Source organism: Typopeltis vanoorti, chromosome 7 (assembly GCF_054136105.1).
Source record: "Typopeltis vanoorti isolate ZY-2024b chromosome 7, IOZ_Tvanoo_1.0, whole genome shotgun sequence".
NCBI lineage: Eukaryota > Metazoa > Arthropoda > Arachnida > Uropygi > Thelyphonidae > Typopeltis > Typopeltis vanoorti.
The window spans coordinates 52,040,248-52,059,497 of NC_143555.1; the positions used below are offsets into that span (position 1 = coordinate 52,040,248).

Sequence of the window (19,250 nt, forward strand, 5' to 3'; positions counted from 1 at the left end):
GATAGTCAAACTAGAGTGGATGGGGTTGGATATTAGACTTGTGCATTGGATTGGAGATGGGCTGTCTGATAGGTATCAGCAAGTTGTATGGGAGAGCAATATCCTGGAAGAGGAAAGTCATTGGTGGTGTGCCTCAGGAGTCTGTTTTAGGGCCATTGCTGCTTAACCTGTATGTTAATTATATTGGGGAAGATTTGGATGGGGATATTCAGTTGTTTGCAAGGGTGCAAAGTTGGGATGAACTATGAATTGAGCAGATGTTGTGACCTTACAAAGACTTGAATAGATTAAGTAAATGCATGGTAGTGGGGATGACAGTTCAGTGTAGCAAAATGTTAAGTTTCAAAATTTGGGAAACAAAGATGGGATGTAGAATTTATGCTTAGTGGGGATATATTGATGGAGGTGGAGGAAATAGATCTTGGAGTGATGGTGGATATGGATCTGAAATTTAGAGGACACATTTCCAAAATTGTGAGCACAACACAATGAATTCTGGGAATGATGCAGAGAACACTGACTTGTAAAATAAGTAGCTCCTTGTTCCATTATTGGAAGGCCTTGCCTGAGAATGTGGTGTCTGCAGAGAATTTAAATGTGTTTAAGGCACAAGATGATGGGCTGTGTGTATGACAAAGGGACCTCCAAATGAGTCTTTGACTCCATAGGGTCTTAGGGTAGCAGTAATAATAATAATAATAATGATAATCTTTAGGGAGTACAGATGAAGAGTGCTGTTCTCTCACTCCGCATCCCCCAAAGATAGAATGAAAAGAAGAAAAAAAGTTCATTTAGTTTGGAGCTGGACTGTGAATGTGTATTGACCAGTAGCTGTGCTTGCTCTTACAGTTTTGGAAGAAACTCAAAATATAGTAGCTAGTTCACCAGAGCAGTTTCTTCTAAAACTGTAAGAGCAAGAGCAGCTATTGCTTAATACCCATTCACAACCAGCTCCAAACATAAAAGCACCTGTAGAATAGGCATAACACAGAAACTGAACATTTATGAGAGAAGGATAGAGTGGATCTTTGTGTGTGTTAGAGAGAGAGGGGGAGGGAGGAAGATCATCAGTTAGCCAGATTACCCTCTTCTGAATCTTAGTAATCTTAGACAGGCATTAGGTGGATTTAGGATTACATTGTTAGTAGTTATACAGGTGATAAAGAATGCCTTTAGTAGTAAAGTACACAGAGCTTATTGGCGGCTATAGAAGCTATGGCTGCATTTGTTCCTGGAAAGGCTGAAAGTTGCTAGCCCAAGAAAGGAAAATCTGATCATGTTTGGATATTTGGGTATTATTGAAAGTAAGGAGAAGAAGCAATGAGGGATCTTTCTTGTAAGAAATTAAACAGGAAAATAGTATTGATGTTAAGGAGATCGGAGCTATGGTTGATCTTGAGGTTCCTTACTGCTAGATATCATAAAGTTTGTTAAATGAAAAAGAGGAATGTACTGTCATCAGCAAAGATAAGATTTCATGTCAGTGAGAGTAGGTTATTTATGTACAGATAATAGATAATGGGTGAAAGTACAGAACCCTGGAATGCTTATGCATTTGCAGGAAAATCTGAGGAAAGGAACTGATATACTATGACATATAGTGAGCAACCAGAGAGAGGAAGCTGGAGCCAATTTGAAAAGAGTAGAAGGAAGACCATAAAATGGCAGTTTTCTGAGCAGTACTTTGTACTCAAGTCTTTCCATGACTAGTGTAGGCTGCAAGATCAGGTTTTGATTGAAGCTGCCGAAATCCATATTGCCAGTCAATAATTAGCTGATTTGCCTCCAGATGAAGTTCTGTTGATGATTTCTCCATGGTTTTTGATAGAACTAAAGTGTAAGCAATTGAATTGTAGTTTGTTGGCTTACTTTTATGACTCATTTTTGGGATGGGCTGAATGTAGACTTGTTTCCATGCAGTAGGATAGATGTTAGTTTAATAAGAATGATTGAAGAGGTGAAATAATATGGGCTTTAGTTCTGGAGCACATGTTTGTAGGAGGACATGAGACTGTCAGAATCAGAGGCCTTGTTTTTGTCTGGGTTATTCAGGATTCTTTTGATTTCTTTCTAGTGAAAGACTAGGGATAGCATGTAGTTGAGCATTTCTTGCTAAAATGAGGGACCTTTTCCCTGGTCATCATTTTCAAGAATGGAAGAGAAGAGTGAGGCCAGTAGGTCATCCCTTGGCTTTGGGTGATGTTACTTTAGTACCATGTGGATGTCAGAGCATTAAAAACATACATGAGAAAAAGTCGTTGCACACGGTGAATAGGAGGAGAATTTGCAGTATTCGGCCCTTTTAGAATTTGATTTTTTATTCTTTTAATGTTTTATTTCTTTTTTCCTCTTTTCATTTTTCATTATTTTATTTTATTTATTTTTTTATTTTTATTTTTTATTGTTATTGCGAGCCACAATAGTACACTAAGTGTGATCCTGGAGTTTTGCTTTTGAGCCATTCTTGGTTTGCTACTTTTTTTTTCTTACACTACATTGGAACATTTGTTGGATAACCAAGTCAGAGATAGTGATGTAGCAAATTACCAACCAATCAGCATATCGGGAGTTGTTGTCAACGTATATTGAAGAAGTTGGTTTAAAGCAAAATACAGGAATGGATAGATGGAAATGGGATACTGTATTGGGGGGGGGGGGGGACAGCATGGTTTTGTGAATGGTAAGTCATGCCTCATCACTTGCTCACATTCTATAATACAGTGACAGCTGAGTTGGATAAAGATAATGGGTTTACTGTGATACTGCCAGACTTTGCAAAGGCCTTTGACAGGATACCACATGGAATTCTAATCAGTAAACTGCAGCACATGAGGATAAATATAGGGTTGGTGAGATGGACAGGAGGGTGTTGATGGAGAGATATCAGAGAGTAGTTTATTCAGGAGTTGAAGCTAGTGACTCTACTCCCATTGGACTAATGGTGTTCTGCAGGATTCTCTTCTTGGACCGTCACTTTTTAATTGGTTCATTAACAATATAGGAAAGGATCTGGGAAGAACTGTTCGGTTATTTACTGATGATGCAAAGTTCAGTAGAGCAATAGTTAATTCAGATGATGTCATAATTTTGCAGGATGATTTGGATAGGCCAGACTGGGCATGGAGAATGGACGTCAGTTTAATGTGACAAAGTGTAAGGTTAGTGGAAAGATTATCAGCTGTATACCACATTGGTGGTGCACTCTAGGAAATTGATGAAGCCAGAGACTTTGTTAGTGGATAAGGAGTTAAAGTTTAGGGGGCACATAGCAAAAGTGGCTAAAGCAGCTCATCAGATCATTTGGTTTACTGAAGAATACTTTGACAAGCAGGTTATTGTTGATCTTTATTGAGCATTGATAAGACCCCCATCTTGATTACTACACGAAGATCTGGATACCAGGATTTCTTGGTGATGAGGAGGAGGTGGAGAGGATCCAGGGGCCGAGCGATCAAGATGGTAACAGGTTTATGGAATGAACCTCACGAGAAGAAATTGAAGATTTGTGGGCTACAGAAATTGGTTGATAGGGGGAAAAGCAATAATATGATTGAGACATACAAATTACTGATGGGTTTTTACAAGATTAATTCAGAGGAAATTTTTCCAAACAGGTGTGGTGGTGGTGGGAGAACTAGGGGTTAATGGAAACTGAGTAAGGGTGTAGTAAGCAAGGATGTGAGAACTAGGTTTTTTGCTTGGAGAGTAGTAAATGATTAGAATAGGTTGCCAGCATCTGTTGTGGGTGACATGACTGTGAATGAGTTCAAAGCAAAGAATAATAAATGCTGTGCAAATGTTGGATAGTTCTTGACATAATGTTTGAGTTGCTTGTAATAGTAATAATAATAAGAATAATGTTCAGGAATTTGGGGTAGAATAAGGGAAGAAAGTCTTCATTCTAGTGAGAGTTATTTCTGTTATTTGATCTGAGAGGTGTTCAGATTAGAAAAAACGAACCAATATTCAAACATGAAAAGGAGGAGTAGAAATCACAGTGATTGTTCCATTTGGCACCCTTGTAATGCTAAAGGACACAAGACTGCAGGTTGTTGAATAAAGGTTGTCCTGTGGTTAAGGAAACTTGGATGAGGTTGTGACTCCCCTTCTAAATACATCCACACTGTATTTGAAAAGAGAACTTGTAAAGAAGTAGTCAAGGATGTTGACCACTTCTTCACGAGTTCTCTTCATAAGGGCTGTCTGGTAATCTGGTAGGTAGATGGACTATCTGTGTATTGGTCTGCTACCTTAAGGAGCAAAAGCAGACAAATGTGTGGTTGTGTGTGTGTGTGTGCGTGCGCGTGTGCGTTGTTGTCTGGGTTTTTGCCATATGATTTAGCATTTCCAAAGAAATGGCAAAAACCCAGACAAGAGCACGCGCAAACATGCATGCACAATGGTAACCACCAAGATAGTCTTTAATCAGTGTTATATATCTAAGGGGACTTTGTGTAGTGCATTTATTGGAATTACTGATTTGTTACTGCACAAAGGGCAATATCCATGATTTTAATTGCCATCTCAAGTTATTATTATTATGATTCAGTCCTCCATGGAGTCAAAAGACTCATTGTCAGAGGCCCTTCCTAGAAAACACAGTCTATCATATGATTCCTTGAACTCATTGAATGTTTGTACTGTCACCACTCTATCAGGCAATGCAATGTGCGATTCGATCACCCTCCATGCAAAGAAACTACTATTCACATTCTTGCTTACAGCTTCCTTACATAACTTCCAGGGATAGCCCCTTGTCCTTACTCCTTCCCCTCGTTTCACCAAGCAAAAGAAATTCTCAGTGTCAACCCTGTAACTACCTTTTAACAGTTTAAAAGTCTCAGTCATATCACCTCTCCTTCAATCTACCAAACTCTGCAGTCCACATTCCTTCAGCTTGTCCTCATAACTAACATTCTACAGTCCTGAAAACCACCTTTTTCTGTCTCTATACCTTTTCCACAGTTAATTTATCCCCTTCAAAATCCTGGGGACCAAATTTGAGAACAATAGTCCAAGTGTGGTCTGATCAGGGCTTTATACAATGGAATGACAACTCTTTTATCTCTACAGGTCAGCATCCTTCTCAGTATTGCAGCAGTCCTCTGGGTTACCATCACCACCTTTGAAATACATTCCCTGAATTTCAGGTTTTTATCAATCATCACCCCCAGATCTCTTGTCTCTCCTACTTCCTAGTTCAGCTCCTCCAACAGCCTCCCATCAATGTATCCCAAACTTCAAGACTTTACATTTTGCTGCATTAAACCCCTATTCATTTGCCCATCTGTCTAGTTTATTCAAATCCTCTTGCAGGGCTGCCACATCTGCACTATTACTAATAACCCTTCCTAGCTTCACATCATCTGCAAACAACTGAATATTCCCCTGCAATCCACTGACAATGTCATTGATATAAAGGTTAAACAATACAGTTCCCAGTACTAACCCTTGTGGAATCCCAACACGTAACCTTATGCCTCCTTAATATTGCCCCACGATACACAATTCTCCTGAATCCAGTTGACTGACCTGACATCTAAACTCATGTGCTGCAACGTAAATATCCACTTATCATGTGACACCCTGTCAAATGCCTTTGCGAAATCCAAAAAAATGGCAGAATATTCTTTTCCCTCATCGACCACTCTTGTCACATTATTATAAAAGGTAGTCATATTACTAAAGCAAGAGCTCTCCTTAACAAATCCATGTCGACTCTCATAGATAATATTATGCTCATCTACCCAGTGCTGTATATGGTCCCTCACTAATTTCTTCAAGATCTTAACAACTACTGATGAAACACAAACTGGCCTATAATTAGACACTTCCACTCTGCTACTGCCCTTACAATGGCACTATCTTATATTCCTTCCACTCCTTGGGGAACTTTCCCATGGCCAGGCTTCCGTTGAAAAGTCAAATCAACAGAGCTGTCATTTCTTAGAGAATGTGTACTTAGCACATTCTCTCAAAACCTGTGACAAAATTCCATCCAGTCCCACTGCTTTATTGACAACCAGAGTACTCAGTATTTGAAACATACTCTCCTGTAAACCAAGAACCTGCCCTATCCCTCTAGTATTAAAACCTACTTCTACAGGATGAAATACTCCAATAAAATGTACAACGAACAATCCACTATGTCCTCAGTCACTCTATTCCCGTTTTTATCCCACAGTGTCATACTTCCGCAATAATTTCTCCTCCTACTGGCCACATAGTTAAAAAAATTCCCTAGGTTTTTCTTTGGATTTTAGGGAGATTCTAGTTTTGCCTTCCTTACCATACTAGTCACCTCCTGGCCTGAGTCTTATATTCTTCATGCGTCTGCTCTCCATCCCTCTCCTTATATCGCTTCCATAACTTCTTTTTTACTTGCAGTTCCTGTTTGATATTATTTGTTATCCACTTTACACCAAATTGTGTACTCTTCTTCATTAATGGAATACAGCTTACTATTGGTGCCAACAAATATTCCTTGAAAATTTACCAAGCACTAATGATATCTCACTTCCAATTCCTCCCTCCATGGAACTACCACAAGTTGATTTCTGAGACTATTATAATCACCTGCCTTATAATTCCACATACATTCCCTTTTCTTTGATATTCCTGCATGTCTATTCATCTTCCAAGTCAAAACCACATGGTCACTATCTCCAACTGTGAGCAGAGATGCCATCTCAGTTATAATCAGCTTTTCTGATGCTATGAGCAAATCCAAAACTCTTGAACCTCGTATTCCTTCTACTACATTGCCTAAGACATTTGTTCTCAATAATTCTAGAAATTCCATTCCCTTATTACTACATGCAGTTTCCTCTTTCCAGTTTATACTGCCATAGTTAAAATCTCCCAAAACAATCGTTCTTCTTGCACTTGCCAAGCTCAACTGCCTGAACATTTCCTGCTCCTCTCCCTCTGTGCTGCTTGGCTTGTAGCAACAACCCACTAAATATTCTGTCTTGCCCCCCCCCCTCTACCTCACACCATATGCTTTCAGAACCATTAGTGTCACTGCCCTCCAAAGCCTCCACCTTTAGAGGACATAAGTCATCACTTATCATAAGCAGTACTCCACCACCTTGTTTTCCCTTCCTATCCTGTCGAAAAATGCTGTACCCTGCTACTTCTATTTCTGTTATTATATCATCTTCCATCAACCACATCTCAGAGATCCCAATAATTTTCAGACAGGCTGATGCTATCAATGCCACCAATTGATCTCCTTTATTCTGGATACTGTGGCATTGCTACAAAGAATAAAAATGCCACTGTTTCTATACCTATCATTATCTCTTCCATACTCCTCTGGACTCAGCATTACCTGATGTATTCCATCTTCTCCCAAGCACCTATTTCCACAAGAAGCCACTCTTGCTACCATCCACTCTGAATTGCTCTAGTTTTCCTGCATTGATATACCAACTCATTCAGAGAACATCAATCTCATCAGATGGATATATCCTTCTTCATTCAAATACAAGTGGTCTCTCGCATACAGTTCATTTCTGTCCTCAAATGTCCACCAAGCATCCACATATTCCAAGCCCCTCTCATTTGACACATTCCGGCCATCATGCTATTCATTATTAATGCCCTTCTGCTCACCTTATCATTATCATACCTGGACAACACATACTGTCTTCCCTCTCTGAGTTTTCTTTTTTACAACCTGAAACATCATTCTCAGATCTCTCACTACCCGATTTACACTGCCTCTTAAGTCATTCATGACCACCATCACAATCATCTCATCCATCCTTTCACCCTGCTTAATTGCCATAGCCATGCTTTCTGTCTATTGTTCCTCTAGGTAAGCACTCTTCAGACATCCCATCTTTCACACCATGGATCATTGAGTCTCCATACATCACACTTCTTACCACTTTGTTCCTTGATTGTTTACCTGCATCCCTTGCTCTCTCTCTCTCTCTCTCTCTCTCTAACACTCTCTAATTGTTTCCCTACTAACCTGCTGACCTGCTATTCATTATTAATGCTCTTCTACTCAGCTTATCATTATCATACCTGGGCAACACATACTGTCTTCCCTCTCTGAGTTTTCTTTTCTACAACTGAACCATCAATTTCAGATCTCTCACTACCCGATTCACACTGCCTTTCAAGTCATTCATGACCACCATCACAATCATCTCATCCATCCTTTCACCCTGCTTAATTGCCATAGCCATGCTTTCTATCTGTTGTTCCTCTAGGCAAGCACTCTTCAGGCATCCCATCTTGCACACCATGGATCATGGAGGCTCCATACATCACACCTCTTACCACTCTGTTCCTTGATTGTTCACCTCCATCCCTTACTCTCTCTCTCTCTCTAACACTCTCTAATTGTTCCCCTACTTACCTGCTGTCCTGTCATCTCTCTATCTCTGGTTCCAACACTCCCTTGCATTCTTCTCATTCCCTCTCTTCTGTTGTTTCTATTCTCTCCTCTTCTGTCATTCCCATAACCCTCTCACTCCTACTCTGATTTGCCTTGTATTCATCACTTCCATTCACTTAATCTCATCTTTCATATATCTCAACTCATTTCCGAGACATTCTGCCTTCTATTTCAGCACATCTATCTCTGTCTATCTCTCTGCAAGCTACCATCATCCTCCCGCCTCTGACGCAATGCTACCAAGGACTGTTATGCTAATCTTCAACTCACAAAGTTCTTCTCATTGCCTACATTTTCTGCATATATGTACTCCCCAATCCCTCACCTGCCATATATCCAACTACCAGGATGCATACATACCACAAAATCCCATATTATTCTGTGCAAAATGTAGTCCTTAAAATGGGGGAGAGGACTTGGTGACACACCATTAGTAATTTGAGCTGTGGCTGCTGTCATCATTGAAATAGTGCAAAGTACTAAGAACTACTTCAACTATACTAAACATACTACTAGATTATATGCTCTACTTTACACTATAATTACACAATACTATAAGATAAACTATACTAAATAATGGAAACTTATCATTTTTTCTCTGCTGCTTCCGACCCAGATCTTGCCCTCTTGGTAAGAACGAACCAGAAATAAACACAATATAAACAACAACTAAGTTCTGGTATGATGTCTTTAAAATCTGTGAAATATGCATTCACTGCAGTGATAAAAAAATAAATAAAAGTCATGCTATATTTATACAAAGAGAAAGCCTTCGACATATCAGTAAAGATCCACTTTCTATATTCACATTTGGCTTTCTTTCCTCCTAATTTAAGCAGAACTGCGAAGAAATGAATGAATGAATATTCCTGTGTAGATTACTCTATTTGTCTAAGTAACAAAAGCAATCAGGCAAGTGGAATAACAAGTCTGCTTGCCGATTTTTCCTGAATTAGAACTCTGAGTAAGTTTAGATATTTTTTATGTAAATTCCACCCATTAAGGTTGTAAATCTATAGATTTAGTGCTGGGGTGGACTAAGAATTAGATATTAAGAAAACCCTAGAGTTCCATGTTTGATTTCTAGATCAGAAACCTTTACAGCCACTTCAGCAAGCATTAATGCCTACGGGGGGTGGCTCTAACTCATAACCTACTACTTGGAAAGTGGAAGCTCTACCACTCAGCCAGCTAGACTGGCACTAATTAACCTATATCATATGATGCATATGCTGTATGTTAATTTGAATCACAAAGGTATCTCAACAGATGACGTCAAGTACTGAAAAACCAGAGGGGGAAGGGGATAGGGCAATTTATACATATGAGTATAAATATCAAGTCAGCATGTCAGAATTAATCACCCCATCTACTTTCACTTCAAAAGAAGACTTTTTTTGTTGTTTTTTTGCTCAGTGAATAATATCTCATTGATAAACATTGATAATCAATTAATTAAAAGTTAATTGATTATTGAGATATCATTAAAGTAACTTAATTTATAATGATGATAAACATTGCAATTTTAGCAAAGACGTCTTGAAGAACAAGAGAAAGCTATCAGATTAGAAGAAGAAACAGCCCAGAAGGTAGCAGCATGTGTTTTTGCCCAAAACTATTTATCGGATCTGATGCCACAAGTCTTTACAAAATTAGAAGAACATGGTTATATTGAAGTTTTAGATCCTGTAGTTCAAGGTAAGTTATAATGATATTATTCATATTCTTATATCTACCCTATACATATATATATATATATATATATATATGTATAAAATGATAAACCTTTTTATGTCACGTTTTTTGAAACGTTTTGAAACTCAGGCGCTAACCTGAGTGTCGAGTCATCAGAATTCAAGGAGAACCAGCCTACCAGTCCAGAACTTGGGGGGGGGGGGGTAGGCGCCAGGGGGCCTACCCCCTTAGTGTATGTGTGTGTGTGTGTGTGTATAAAATAAATAAGAATAATAATAGTGCTGATGTTTTGACCCTTCAGGAGTATTTGAATAATCTGGCAATGTGGGAAAATGAATGAGAATTTCAGTTTAATGCAACTAAATGTATAGTTTTGAAATTTGGGATTCAAAGATGGAATGCTTCATACTCACTTGATGGAGTTACACTGAAAGAAGTGGAGGAAGCAAAGAATCTTGGGGTGATGGTTGATCTCGAAATTTAAAATTCAGAAGACATTGCAAAGGTTATTACTATTATGTGATACCTCCAAGAAGTCCAAAGACTCATCGAGGGAGGGCACCTACTCTACAGTTCTCTGTCTCCACCACTCAATACACCAGCTACATTGAATCGCAACATCTATACCAACGCATCTACTGCCCACCACCACTAGTATTTTCATAGACTTTCACAATTTAAGCTGTTGATGGGTTGTTATTATTATTGTGTTAACACGGAGGTGTTTCATATGGTAAAACAATGTGAAGAAACAAGGACAGGAGGCCATTCCTGAAAGTTGAAAAAGGAAGTAGTGAATAAAATGGTAAGAAGTAAGTTTTTTTGCATGAAGGTGGTCGGAGCATGGAATGCATTGCCCGAGGTGGTGGTGAAAGTGCAACCAATGGATGAGTTTAAGGAGTGGTATGATACACTTTGTGTTGACCTCCTGCAGTGAGTCTTGTGATTCCATGGAGGTCAAAAAAGTAATAATAATAATAATAACGGAACATTAAGGTTAGCAATAGTCACCAAAAAAGCAGACTGTCATGTATATTTTATGAAACCAACATTGTTTTATGGTAGTGCAGCATAGACAAAGAACATAAGAAAAGAATCAGAAATAGTGGAGAGAAGTTTTGGAACTGGTCAGCTCAACTTGGCCAAAATTTATAAACATTCATTGAGACCTGGTTGACAGAAAATGATATAGCTACAGGGATAGAATATTGCATTTTCAGGGAAGATAAAGGAAATATGACAGGAGATGTGATATTGTTTATGATAACTGAAGAACTATAATCAACTAAATTAGAAGTTAAAGAGAATTTTAGATCTGGGGAGAGATGATTCATTCAAGGTTGTCTGGTGTGAGATAAAGGCCAGTAGGCCAAAATATATTGTTGGTTGCCTGATATAGACCAGGGAATCCACAGGAAGATGTAGATGCCAAGCATTGATATATTAGCACAATGAGTGCAGGCCAAGCAGTTATTATGGGAAACTTTAACCGTGGGGACATAGATTGGAGGGAGGAAAGAGGATATGGCATAGTAGAAATGAAATTTATACAGTTGCTAAGAGACAATTACTTGAAACAATATGCTATAGAGGAATTAGAGAACCAGGAATTCGAGAGTGCTGAATCTGGTAATATCATCAGAAGATATATCCATAACCAAGGTCTGAGAAGTTGCTAAACATGTGGAATTCTCTGTCAAGAAAGGGTTTATGTTGAACTATAAAGTAGTTATGACAGATTTATGAGACATCTTGGAGCAGTGCCATGTCTTGAAAAGCTACAAGGAAAGAATGCCAGTAGTGCATGGGAAGTGGTCAAGAATTGTTTGAGAGAAGCAGTATCAGACTGCATACTCATGGTCAGGAGGATAAACCAAGTGGTGTTAAGTGGATGAGTAGAGATATCCAGCAAGAGCTGCAAAAAAAAGAAAAGAAAACATTGTGGAGGGCATATAAAGAAAATGGTGATTAGCATACTAATGAGCAGCACAAATTGCAGGCAAGAAGGATGATTAGTATCGTAAGAAAGACAAATCAGATTATGAAAGAAAATTAGCTATGCATGCCAAAGTAAATCCGAGAGACCTTTTTCATTATGTATCAAGTAAGATGATAAATTTTTATGGGAGAATGAGCGTAATCAATGCTGTTGTTAGGAAGGTGATGAAGGCAAAGAAATAGATGAGTTGCTGAGTGATCATTTTGCAAAAGGTGTACAGCAGTGGAACTGAATGGCATGTCGGCTTGTGTACTATGTGAATATGCAAAAGAATTGGCATTCCTCTGATGAAGTTGTTCACTTTAAGTCTGGCAGGGTCCAGAGGAGTGAAAAGTGGGTGAGATAGTTCCATTATATGATGGTGGCTCCAAGATGGAAGTAGTAAGCTACAGACCAATTAATATATATCAGAAGTGGTTTTTGAAGTATTGGAAAAGTTGGCTAAAGATAAAATCCGACGGTGGATAGGGATACGGTACTCCATAGTAGGCAGCACAGCTTTGTAAAGAGTAGGTCCTGTCTTAGAATTTATTCATATTTTATAATAAAGTGACAGTGGAATTGGATAAAGGAAATGCTATACTATGATACTGGACTTTACAGTGGCATTTTGAAGAATACCACCTAGAAAAAACTATTACAAAAATTGGAGCAAATCAGAATGGATATGAAACCAGTTGCATGGATGGGGGGGGGGGGCTGACAGACAGACACCAGAGAGTAGTATATTGTGGAGCAAAATCTAGGAGAATGAGGGTGACTAGTGGAGTACTTCAGAGTTCTGTACTAGGGCCACTGCTCTTTTATTTATATATTAGTGATATAAGGAAGATTTAAAGGGGAGTGGGGTATATTCAGTTGTTTGCTGATGATGCAAAACTGGGGAGAACAATAGTTGATAAAGGTGATGTAGATATCCTACAGGATGATTTAAATAAATTGGCATTGTGGACAAAGGATAATTATTGTCATGTGGAACTAGCAAATGCCAAATGTAAGATTATGCACTTTGGTTGAAAAGTTTGCATACTGTGTATCACATTGCTAGTATTGGATTACAAAAAAAATTATGAGACTAGGTCCTTGGATATAATGGTGGGCAGAGAGTTGAAGTTCAGAGGGCATATCACAAAAGTTGGTAAAATAGCTCAAAGGATTACCTGAATGTTGAAAAACTTGCTAACAAATAAAGATAAGGGACTGTATAAAATTGATGCAAAAGAAATTTTTTGATATATGACAAATGGTCAGAGAACTAGGGGTGATCTGTGGAAGTTGTTTAAGGGTGTAGTTAGTAAGGGTCTTAGGACTAGATTTTTTGTGTGGAGAGTGGTGAATGAGGGGAATGGAATTGCAAGAATTAGTTGTGAGTGCCCTGACAGTGAATGAGTTTAAGGAAGGGGGGGGGGTTATGATAGGTTTTGTGTATATAAAAGTTAATGTGGATCTCCCATGATGAATCTCTTGACTCCATGGAGATACTGTATAATAATAATAATGTCACTGCAGTAAAAATGAAATAAAAAGCTAAATTAAGAGCACCCTCCAAACGCCATTGATAGAAACAATAAAAAAATGCAAAACCAAATAGGAAGAGTATCTAGAACAAATGACATATGATAAAATACCTGGAAAGATGATGTACTATGAACCAAAGGGTCTGAGGAAGACAGATGAAACACTGGGCCAAGACTGAAACAGGCCACCTGTCATAGATTCACGAAAGGAACAAGAAGTTATTTTTCTTTGTAGGACTTTTTTTTTTTAGTTTTATTTTATTGTCTTAGAAATACCTAGGATGCTTGTGAAAATATTTCACATATAAACTTTTGTTTAGTCATGGTAAAGTAAGTATGAAAATAAGAATATGATTTCTTGTGAGTTATAATTCACTTAGAGCTACATTCAAATCTTGATTGTAGCCGACTGCTCAACCAGTCTTAGAAATCTGATGGATATACAAATGAGCAGTATGCAGTTCTGACTTTAGCACATGTTTAGGTTTTAATATTTTTCTTTGTATGCCTTTTTTTAGTTCGATTTTATTAAAGTCTTACATCTTTATCCTTGTTAGTAGCTTGCTTCAGTTTTAAAAAATCTTCAAAATAATACTTCACCATTGCAGAAGATGAACACCAAGTATTCTTCACTGACTTGGAGAGACCTTGTTGTTTTTTCTGTGTTTGTGTGTACAGAGATGATTTCCATTTTTCAGATTGGTACATAGATTTTGGCTCTTAGTCATGGACTCAAATCTTTTACTAGTAATAGCACTTTTGAAAAATGAAGAGAGCTGTTTGTGGTAGATCACTAAACATTCTGAGTAAATATGAAGACTTGAGACTTTACTTTATCTCTCTCTCTCTCTCTTTCCCTCATACATAATTGTAGTAACCATTTTATTATTGTTATTATTAACATTAGACCTCCATGGAGGTCTAGTACGTGTTACATACTAGACCAGTGGTTCTCAATGGGTGTGCCAGGGCGCACTGATGAGAACCACTGGTCTAGTAGAGAACAAGAATATGGTTTATTCTTGTTGTGTATATTACTTATTTTAAAAGTGTTGGAAGTGGATGTTATGTGCATATTACTTATTTTCAGATAAATACACCCAAATAAAATGGATAGATTTCTCAAAAAGAAGTGTGATATTGAAGAATCAGATTCTGGAAGTGAGCAAAAGTTAAGTGCAAGTAAGAAAGCAAAATCACGGCCTACTCGCAAATATAATGAAAGTTATTTAAGCTTTGGTTTCACTTGGACCGGAAGTGAAGATCATCCTTTGCTGCTATGTTTAGTATGTGGATGTAAAATGGCAAATGAATCATTGCTTCCTAGTAAATTGAGTAAACATTTTAAAACTATACACTCTAATTTACAAGATAAATCTATAAGTTTTTTCAAGAGATTGTCTGAACAGCAAACAAAAGCAGAAAATTCTTTTAAAAGTATAATGACTGTTTCTGATAAAGCTCAAATCACTTCTTATCAAGTCTCAGAACTGATAGCAAAAAATATGAAAGATCATACTTTAGGTGAGTCACTTATTTTGCCTGCATGCAAAAAAATGGTCATCACAATGCTAGGAAATGAAAATAAGCAAGATTCCTCTGTTCAACGATACAGTTTAGAGGCGTATTATAGAAATGTCTTCTGATATTGAGAAAAATGTATGCAGTAATAAACTTCAGTATTCAAATTTTGCATTGCAAGTTGATGAGTCAACAGACATTACCAACAAGGCGCAACTCTTAGCATTCGTCCATTTTATTAATGAAGATCAAATAGTAACTCAGTTTCTTTTTTGCAAAGAATTAAGTGTGTCTACAAAAGGTGAGGACGTTTTTAACATTTTGAATAGCTATCTTGATAAATGGCAATTAACATGGAAGTCGTGTGTAGGCATTTGTACAGATGGAACCCCTTCCATGGTAGGCTGTGTTAAGGGCCTTACATCTTTTGTAAAAAAACAAAATGAGAATGTTATCGTAACTCACTGCTTTCTTCATAGGGAGGCCTTGATGGCAAAAACATTGGGAGAAAATTTAGTTTTAGATCAAGTTGTTCAGATGGTAAACTTTATTAAAACAAGACCTGTCAAATCGCGTTTATTCGAAAAGCTTTGTATCGATATGGATTCACAACACAGACGGCTGCTTTTACACACTGAGGTGAGGTGGCTGCCAAGGGGGAAAGTACTTACCTGTTTACACGAGCTACGACAAGAACTTCTTGTGTTTTTTGAAGAGATGAAACAATTACATTTTTGTAATCTCCTTTGGTACGAATTTTGGATTGCCAGGTTACGGTATTTGGCCGATATATTTCAGCAGCTCAATATTTTGAATACTAGCATGCAAGGGATAGAAGAAAATATTATCACATCCACTGACAAAATGAAAGCATTTCAGAGAAAACTACAGAGTTGGAAAAGAAAAGCTGTTGAAGGTAATTTGGAAATGTTTCCATTGGTAAGTAACACTTGCATAAATGAAACACTTCCAATAATAGTTGAACATTTAACAAGTTTAGAAGAAAAATTTGAGTTCTTATTTTCCATCACTTAACACTGAACAATACGATTGGATTAGAAACCCATTTGTGGAAACTTCAAGTGATTTTGGTTTAACATTAACAGAAGAAGAAGAACTGGCAGCTATATCCACTGATCGTGGATTGCTGATTAAACATAAGGAATTGTCTCTTGAAGCCTTTTGGATTCTATAAAAGAAGAATATGTGTCAATATCTAAAAAAGCTTTGAACATTTTACTACAATTTTCAACATCATATTTATGTGAATTATGATTTTCTACCCTCACCACAATTAAGTGTAAAAAGAGAGGAAGTCTTCAATGTATTGACGAGGAAATGAGAGTTTGCCTTTCAAATATATGCCCAAACATTGAAGCAATCGCTAGGACACATCAGGCTCATGTTTCTCATAAACACAAGAATGAATAAACTTAAGGTATGTTTCATTTTATTTTATTTTTTTATCGCATTATTTTTTTTTCTGTAATATTTGACTTAATTATTATTTGTAGGATTTTAAATGTGCCCCGACTTCAAAAAGTTTGAGAACCACTGCACTAGACACACTCTCTCTCTCTCTCTCTCACACACACACACACACACAGAGCTCATCAAGATGAGCTTGAAACTCATTCGGTGTCTGCATTCACCACACTCTCAGGCAGTGCCATTTGGCGACTACCCTTCAGGCAAAAGAACCTGCTCCTCACTCCCTTGCTTACACTCTTCTTGTACAATTTCCAACATTTGCAACAACTTTTTTGGTATCTTAGTCTTTCTATCATCAGTCATACTTAGAACATTCTAACCTTCAGCAAAGTTTTCGATATTCACATAATACCTATAAAAATTTCATTAATTTGCCTTTCTCTGATTTTCATCATTTGTGGTGTCTGAGAGTCTACCTCATCAAAGATAGTCTTTTAAAGTATATTCTCCTATTTTTATGTTTCTGACTAATCTTTTGGCTACCTAATATCAGAATTTTTACTATACAGTGAATATTTTTTGATGATTTTTTAAAAAGATTTTAATTCTCTTGATTTGAATAGGAGCTCAGTGATCCACCTGTGCATATATATGTTAATTTGACTGACTATTGTTGAAAACTGCAACAACAAATTAAATTTAATACTTGTTTTGTACAAAAAAAAAAAGTTTAAAAATTTCATGGTAAAAACTTGAGTATGTGAAAATTGAGTGTTTTGAATAGCATCTCTCTTGGAACCTTGTCATATGCCTTTTCCAGATCTACAAAACTTAAATACAGATATTTAAATTAAGGGGATATTAAATCCCACATTGTTTCAAAACCAAATAAGAAACTCAGATATTGGAATCAAAGAGTTTCATGCCGAATATAGTAAACTATAAAAGTATCGGCGGATACTAGCGTGAACTAAAGCACGTAGTACAAACTAGGGAAACTCGTAGCAAAGGTGGGTAAAGCCCTGATCACTGTTCTTAGTATTTCCCATAATGTAAAACACATCTCCTAGGAGATGTATGATGTTATACATTATGGTGGAAGGTCACTACCCAGACCGGTTTCGACCTTTATTGAGGTCTCATCAGTGAGTTGGTAGACTAAATTAATACTGAGGGTATAGCGAAAAGAACTTATATACTCTTCTATACAAGTTGTCAAACAGGTGCACCCATTAAATTACTTAAATAAAGAACCAATAGACTTCATTTCGGTGATGTAACCTTATTATTTACCTCCACTTCATTCATCACAATTCCTGTATAAACTAATGGTTCCTTCATTTTTTCAATGTCGCCACCTGGATGATATACTTTTGCAAAGTGCTCGCTCAGTAACTCCACTATATCGACTGATTCAGTGACCTCCTTACCATCGTCATTCCTTAAAATCATTTTGCCGTGTACAGTTTTTTTCTTGCTTGCAGCATATTGAAAGAACTGTTTGGGATTCTCTTTAGCTTGCATATCTAGTTTCTTTTCATAATCCGCTTTTTGCTCTTTTTACCACACTTGTTACCCTTCTGGCCTGCACTTTATGCCATTCGTGTACCTCTGCAGGTCACCTCTTTCTTTAAATTCCCTCCACAGTTGTTTCTTTTTTTGCAGCTCAGGCTTAATGGTATTATTCATCCATTTAATCCCTTGTTTTACTATTCGGACCCTAGGTATACAATCAGCCATAACCTCCTGCAAATGCTTCTTGACCACTTCCCATGCTCTATCGACATCCAGCCCTTGCATTTGTACATGCCATGGCACTGATCCAAGCAATCTCCTAAGCTTGTCATACTTGCCAGCATGGTAATTCCACATATACCCTGTCTTAATCGAAAATTCCACACCTTTAGCCACCTCCCAGGTCATATTCATTACAGTCAAATTCTCAGATGCTATTACCAGGTCAAGCACTCTCACACCCCCTAGTATTTTCAATTACATGCTGTCTCAGATAGTTATCCCTTAATAATTGAATAAAATCCATTTCCTTCCTCACATGTGTCCTCTCCTCCTTCCAATCAATGTTACCATAGTTGAAATCCCCCATAATAATTAGCTCCTTTCACTCATTTCTCAATTTGTTTATGCATACTATCTCCACCATCTATTCCATCACTTGGTCTATAGCAGCATCCAACTATATATTTTATTCTACCAGTCTCAATCTCACACTAAATAGCCTCAAGTGAGCTCTTTTCACTATCCTGTGATACAACTTCAATTCTCCTTGACTGCAGTTCATCAGCTATCATCAATACCCCCCCCCCATTTTATTCTCTCTGTCCCTCCTAAATGCACTATAACCTACACATTCTATCCCACTAACTATATCATCTTCCGTCAGCCATGTTTCACTAATGCCAATAATCTGTGGCCAGGAAGAGCCAATCAAAGCCAGAAATTCTTCCTTCTTGTTCCTAATACTCCTGGCATTAGTATACATGAAATGCAGTGATCCCTTTGTCCCACCCATATCTTGATGCATTATTCTAACTATCCCATTCCGGTTTTTTTGTCCTTAGTACTGGCTCGGGTACATCATATACATTTTTACACTCAACTGTCACGCTGATGTTCGCATATCCACCCCCCCCTCCTTGGTAGTTCTAGTTTCCCT

The 19,250-nt window shown here is 37.6% G+C and overlaps 1 protein-coding gene across 1 annotated transcript in view; it reads left to right on the forward strand.

Annotated features, from left to right (window-relative positions):
- Window positions 1-19,250, forward strand: part of LOC150104676 (radial spoke head protein 3 homolog B-like) — a 184,833-nt gene that overhangs the window by 121,253 nt on the left and 44,330 nt on the right. Inside the window, exon 6 of the mRNA XM_090395869.1 lies at window positions 9,943-10,111. Coding sequence (XP_090251995.1) covers window positions 9,943-10,111 — 169 coding nt within the window. The remainder of the gene's footprint in view (window positions 1-9,942; window positions 10,112-19,250) is intronic.